General features: G+C 39.0%; 1 protein-coding gene and 1 pseudogene across 1 annotated transcript in view; both read left to right on the top strand.

Moving 5' to 3' along the window:
• Positions 1–4,788, top strand: part of LOC103519925 (tetratricopeptide repeat protein 21B) — a gene marked incomplete at its 3' end in the record, with an annotated part of 12,461 nt that extends 7,673 nt beyond the window's left edge. Inside the window, 5 exon segments of the mRNA XM_026831232.1 lie at positions 719–949; positions 2,809–3,039; positions 3,754–3,969; positions 4,318–4,503; positions 4,555–4,788. Of these exon segments, the coding sequence (XP_026687033.1) occupies positions 719–949; positions 2,809–3,039; positions 3,754–3,969; positions 4,318–4,503; positions 4,555–4,788 (1,098 nt within the window).
• Positions 4,789–5,837: 1,049 nt separating this feature from the next.
• On the top strand, positions 5,838–5,955 carry LOC113471805 (annotated as a pseudogene).
• The last annotated feature ends 1,218 nt before the right edge of the window (positions 5,956–7,173 follow it).

Below are 7,173 nucleotides of genomic sequence, written 5' to 3'. Positions count from 1 at the left end.
ATTTTATGAATAATATTTTTTTTTTTTTTTTTTTTTTTTTTTTTTTTTTTTTTTTTTTTTTTTCTTTTTTTTTAAGTTTGGTACCTAACTGTATAAGTTACTGGTGTTCTTCTTTTCAAATGTAACTGTAACACCGAAGGTTAAGTATCGTCCCGAAATCGAAGAGAGAAGGAAAACAGGGTAGGGAAAAGCTAGCCGTTCCGAGAACGAACCTTATCCGGTTAGGGTGAAGTCCTTATCGGGAATCTACTTCGCTACCGATCGCTTTCACGCTATCTCCCAAGTCAGTTAGGCTGCCACTTACCTTTTTTAATAATAGACCAGTTGCGCTTACTTGGGTGAGGTTTCAAAGTCAAAGAGCAGAAAAAAAACGAGGAACAATGGAATTTTCCTTTTTCGTCTACGACTTCTAGATCCCGAGATAAATCGATTCAAAAAATACCTGACGTCACGGCATACTTTCCCGTACGCGATTACGTCATAGTTCATGATTCCTCCCGCTTCGTTTCTTTGTGCGCATGCGTTTCTGCGCATTTCATGAACTCTGACGTCACGACTCTTTGAACTTTTTCATTAGAGCGACAGTTAAAAATTGAATTTTCGACCTTTTAAAGTTACTTTTTCGGAGTTTTGACCTCAGATTTTTATTATTCACAACTTTTTTCATAGAAATTGACCTTTTATTTTTTACCAAATTGCAACTGCTCCATTGTTTCAGATCTCTCAACAGTTAGACCTCCTCACGGAAATCTCCAGTAAGTCGATCTCCCCCCACCTCTCCCTCATACAAATCTCTCTCCTCCAATCACAGCGTGATATTACAGCCCGTCTGGATGCTATAGTACACCACCAGATGTCGCTAGTGTACAAACAACCGTTTGGATATCAATATCTCATTGATTTCAATGTGGATCTACTGCTAAGTGTCCTGGCTGTCTATTTGAAATTGGTAAGTTAATCAATCAATTAATCCATAATCGTTCCATCATGGGACGGGTCGATGTAAGTTAAGTGGTATTAAAACCAAAAGTCAGCCCAAAAGCGATCACCCTCGGGCTGATTGAGGGCTAACGAAAAATGCCGACCCTGTTTGAACACGGAAAAAGGCGAGGATGAAGAAGATTTATTTATTTTAGCGAGTTTTTGCAATCAATATTAGATTCGCGTTAACTGAATTCTTTAACGGAACTCTAATTTTGGTTGAAAAACTCGTTCAAATAAATCTTCTATTTCCTCGCCTTTTCCCGTGTACAGACGGGGTCGGCATTTTTCGTCAGCCTCTCAATCAGTCCTAGGGTGATCGCTTTTGGGCTGACATTTGGTTTTGGCTATAAAATTTTACGAGTGGACGATCTTCGCACTCAACCTTTGCTATTTCTTTAGCAAGAGAAATTTCGAGCTGGTAAGCTCCCTGTTTACAGTCCCCCAGCCAGACTGAATTTTTCTTTTTCTTCTACGACTTCTAGATACCGAGATAAATCGATTAAAAAAATACCGGTAAATCGTGAAGTTTGACGTCACTGCATACGCTCCCGTAGGTGATGACGTCATAATTCAAGACTCCCGCTTCGTGTGTTTGTGCGCAAGCGTAATTGTAATTTTGTAATTTGTAATTTATTTGCATATCAATAAATCAATAAATAACAGTGGTAATACAATATGATAAATAACTTAAACTATGAAATAGACTTTAAAAGTCAATAAAATGTGCCATTTTGTGTATTCTTTTATCTTAGTTTTTTTACGATAAGGTATAAAAAAACAAAGATAAAAGAATACACAAAATGGCGTTTCTGCGCATATTGACGTGAAATCTGACGTCACAACTAATTAAACTTTTTCGTTAGAACAGCAATTGAAAATTCAATTTTCGACCTTTTAAAGTTACTTTTTCGGAGTTTTGACCTCAGATTTGGATTTTTCACAACATTTTACGTAGGAATTGTCCTTTTATTAATAATATTTTCCCAATTGCAACTCCTCCATTGCAATAGGTCCGTTTTTTACTTTCCTTATCCTATAATAAGGGACGTTTTCTAGAGATAATTTTAACAACGGAGATCTTATCTTCCCGAAAGCGAAGAGAGAATGAGGACAGGATAGTAGAAAGCCAACCGTTCCAATAACGAATTTTTTTTTTTTTTTTTTTTTTTTTTTCAAAATTTGGTACCTAACTGTATATTGTATAAGTTACTAGTGTTCTTCTTTTTAAAGGTAACTGTAACAGCGAAAGTTAAGTATCGTCCTGAAATCGAAGAGAGAAGGAAAACAGGGTAGGGAAAAGCTAGCCGTTCCGAGAACGAACCTTATCCCCAGTTAGGATGAAGTCCTTATCGGGAATCGACTTCGCTACGCTACCTCCCAAGTCAATTAGGCTGCCACTTACCTTTTTTAATGATAGATCAGTTGCGCTTACTTGGGTGAGGTTTCAAAGTCATAGAGCAGGAAAAACGAGGAACAATGGAATTTTCCTTTTTCGTCTACGACTTCTAGATCCCGAGATAAATCGATTCAAAAATACCTGACGTCACGGCATACTTTCCCGTACGCGATTACGTCATAGTTCATGATTCCTCCCGCTTCATTTCTTTGTGCGCATGCGTTTCTGCGCATTTCATGAACTCTCACGTCACGACTCTTTTGAACTTTTTCATTAGAGCGACAGTTGAAAAATTGAATTTTCGACCTTTTAAAGTTACTTTTTCGGAGTTTTGACCTCAGATTTTTACTATTCACAACTTTTTTCATAGAAATTGACCTTTTATTAATATTTTTTTTTACCAAATTGCAACTGCTCCATTGTTTCAGATCTCTCAACAGTTAGATCTCCTCACGGAAATCTCCAGTAAGTCGATCTCCCCCCACCTCTCCCTCATACAAATCTCTCTCCTCCAATCACAGCGTGATATTACAGCCCGTCTAGATGCTATAGTACACCACCAGATGTCGCTAGTGTACAAACAACCGTTTGGATATCAATATCTCATTGATTTCAATGTGGATCTACTGCTAAGTGTCCTGGCTGTCTATTTGAAATTGGTAAGTTATGGTATTAAAACCAAAAGTCAGCCCAAAAGCGGTCACCCTCGGGCTGATTGAGGGCTGACGAAAAATGCCGACCCTGTTTGAACACGGAAAAAGGCGAGGATGAAGAAGATTTATTTATTTTAGCGAGTTTTTGCAATCAATATTAGATTCGCGTTAACTGAATTCTCTAACGGGACTTTAATTTTGGTTGAAAAACTCGTTCAAATAAATCTTCTTTTTCCTCGCCATTTCTCGTGTACAGACGGGGTCGGTGTTATTCGTCAGCCTCTCAATCAGCCCTAGGGTGATCGCTTTTGGGCTGACATTTGGTTTTGGCTATAAAATTTTACGAGTGGACGATCTGCGCACTCAACCTTTGCTATTTCTTTAGCAAGAGAAATTTCGGGCTGGTAAGCTCCCTGTGTACAGTCCCCCAGCCAGACTAAGCTGGTCTACTCCCCTTTCAAGGTCCCCCAGCCAGACCTAAAGATTTTTATTAACACCCTGTATATTATTCCTCTAAGCTGGTCTACTCCCTGTTTACAGTCCCCCAGCCAGACTAAGCTGGTCTACTCCCTGTTTACAGTCCCCCAGCCAGACTAAGCTGATCTACTCCCTGTTTACAGTCCCCCAGCCAGACTAAGCTGGTCTACTCCCTGTTTAAAGTCCCCCAGCCAGACCTAAAGATTTTTATTAACACCCTGTATATTATTCCCTCCTCCCCAGAATGACAGTGCCACCTCCTGTATTTCACTCTTGGAGCACCTCACCCCCCTGGTACCAGGCCTGAGATCTGTCAGTCTCCTCCTGGCTCAGTTATACATAGGACAAACAGGGCCGGACTCCGACAAGCAAGCTCTGGTCATACTAGGTCACATGTTAGAGTCCAGGCCTGAGTATAGTGTGGCTCATCTGATGCTTTGTCTGGTGTATGTACGAGAGGTAAGGCCCCCCCAGGTATCAAAGGGTTAAATCCTACCCTGAATCACTGAAAAACTGATTTTTTTTTTTTATTTATTATTATTATTATTTTTTTGAAGAGGTTTAATATTGGGTACTGTGACTGCTAAGGTCTTATCGTCCCGAAAAGAGAAGGAAGACGGGACAGAAAGACAGCCGTTCCGAGAACGAACATTGTCCGTTCAAGATGAAGTCCGCCGCGGGCGGAAATCGAACCCGTGGCCTAGCGCTTACAAGGCTGACGCGCTACTAAGGAAGCTAACTAGGGTGGCAAATAAATGAAAAAATGCCTACAATATTTCACTTTCACTACTCCTGAATTAATTCCAGGGTACTATGGACAAAGCTTCTCATCATTTGGAGATCGCCCTAAGTAATAATCTCCAGCTTATAGAGACCCCCCTGTACAATGCTCTCAAAGGTCTAGTGGAAGACAGAAAGGGCAGAGTACCGGAGAGTATTAACAGTTTGAAAACCACGAGACAGCTCATACAGACTAGGAGAGGTAAGACCCGGGTTCGAATCCCAGAGTGGGCAAAAAAGTAGGCCGATATTTTTCTTTTCCAGATCAAAGAGAAATCGAATGACATCAAATCTGCCTATCAGGTACTGAAACAAGGTGTGGATCAATCTCCTGAACTCTGCACTAACGCTATCTATCGACAACTAGCAACATATGCCACTCAGATCCGAGACTTCCAAGCAGCTATCATGTATTATAAGAAGATGCTAGAGTCCCTCAGCCTTAGTGTGGGTGAAACGCATGCAGTTCATATTGCTCTTACCAAGCTGTATATGCAAGTAAGTTTATTAGTTTATTTATTCAGAACCAAAGTTCTAGCATATAACCAAAGTTCTAGTATATAACCAAAGTTCTAGCATATAACCAAAGTTCTAGTATATAACCAAAGTTCTAGCATATAACCAAAGTTCTAGCACAGGGGTTCTCAACCTTTTAATAAACACGTACCACTTGAAATTTTCAGAGATTTTGACGTACCACCTTATATTTATATATAATTATAATATTTAATATATACCTTATTTATACTGTCGGCTAAGACTAAAAGTCCCATTATGCCAACAGTTTAAACAGGCCTCATTTATTTACATCAAACATAAGTACATACATAGGTTTAACAATGAAAAGGATGGAGAAAAATATAAATACAAAAAGGATATTAATGGTGATAGCCACCAAAGAGGTTGCCACTAAAGATGTTTGAGGTGAAGTTTGAGAGAGAGAGAGATAGAGAGATAGAGATAGTGAGAAAGAGAGAGGGAGAGGCACAATCATGAACCAGAACCAAGTGGATATTAGGAATAATAATAATAATAATAATAATAATAATAATAATAATAATGATGATAATAATAATGAAAAATTACATTTGGTCATGATAATTTTTTCATTGTTCTTAATGTTTCAGATGAAAGTGTTTTATTTGATCAACGTCCTGGGTGACTATAATGAAGCATCTAATCTATTAGCTTCCTACTATCATACTCTACTACGTCAGGAGTCACCCAATCCATGTCAAGTACTTTATGATTGGTCCAAACTGTTCAGTAGGATTTGTGGTGAGTCTAACTAACCTCTTTACTCCTGATCAGTTTTTTTTTTTCTTTTTTTTTAAGTTTCCATTTATTAGTTTTTTTGTACAAATCTCTCAATCAAATAAATCTCTCAATCTTGTCAATCTCTCAATCAAATAAATATTCAACAAATCTCTCAATCAAATAAATATTCAACAAATGGTATACCCATCCGTAAAAGCCATGGAGCTTATGCCACGGATGGGGATATCAGATAATAAAATAATTAATCTGACCAAGAACTATTTTTTTCAGTCAGTGGCGATAGCACGTTGAATGCAATAGTTCCTAATGGATCACTGAAGTTAAGCAACGTTGCGCGTGGTTGGTATCCAGATGGGTGACCATCTGGGTAATCGCGTGCTGCTGAATTTTCCTGTCCCCAAATTTAGGGTAAAACCCTCATCACTAAAAACATTAAAAACTGAGAGAAAAATGATCTATTATTTTCCCCAACCTCAGTGGTTAACGAGTAGGTTGTGGACTTCTGATGTGGAGGTTGGTGGTTCGAGATCAAGCCAAGTCATACCATATAGCCCTAGTGCCCAACCTTTTCAGAGAAAGATCGACTTGAATTTTCAATACAGTCTTGTGATCAATTTGCCTTATGAGAGACAAGTTTAGAGTAATCGGGTGTGTCAGATGATATTGATATTGTCAGGTTCAAACATTGCTAGGTTGAAATCAATCCGCGATCGACCGGTTGATTGGTTGATTTCAGAGTTTTCAATCAATCAGGTTGCTTAAACCAGTCTAGACTATGATTGTGACCCCAAGATAAAATCCGCCCCGGGCGGGAATCGAACCCGCGGCCTAGCGCTTACGAGGCAGACGCACTACCAACTAAGCTAACTAGGCTGGCGCACTCAATCTTTGCTATTTCTTTAGTAAGGGAAATTTCATACTAGTTATATCCTCCCTGTTATAATCCCCCAGCTAGACTTAGCTAGTCTACTCCTTTTATTCAAAGTCCTGTCTGTCTGTCACTCTGTCCCCATAGAAGGACTTATCCAAACCTAGTCGACCTATATATCAAATTAAAAGTCTTTTTACCAGGATCAGATTGTATTCGCTTCGGTGTCTGTCTGTCTGTCACTCTGTCCCCATAGAAGGACTTATCCAAACCTAGTCGACCTATATATCAAATTAAAAGTCTTTTTACCAGGATCACGAAAATGGTGGTGTCCAGAGAACCAAAAAACAAAAAAACAAAAAAAAAAACTTAGCTAGTCTACTTCTTTTTCAAAGTCTCCAACCAGACATGTGTTGTACCTCTCTTGCAGGTCAAAAATTCTCGCCACACTCGGGTCTCGATCTGGAGACTATTGAACTGCAAATCCTCCATTCTCTACACCCGGCTGATTTGTCTCTCGTCTATCAGAAGCTGTGTTCCAATCTAGTCAAATCCAATGTGGCGCCATCTAGCGGAGAAATAGATAAGTATATAGGTGAGAAAACAATAGATCAGTTGCGCTTACTTGGGTGATGTTTCAAAGTCATAGAGCAGGAAACATAAGGAAGAACTGAATTTTTCTTTTTCTTCTACGACTTCTAGATACCGAGATAAATCGATTAAAAAAATACCGGTAA

This window comes from Diaphorina citri, unplaced genomic scaffold (genome assembly GCF_000475195.1).
Source record: "Diaphorina citri unplaced genomic scaffold, Diaci psyllid genome assembly version 1.1 scaffold3036, whole genome shotgun sequence".
Lineage (NCBI taxonomy): Eukaryota > Metazoa > Arthropoda > Insecta > Hemiptera > Psyllidae > Diaphorina > Diaphorina citri.
Note: the sequence above shows the minus strand (reverse complement) of the source record. Positions and strands in the feature narration are given on the sequence as shown.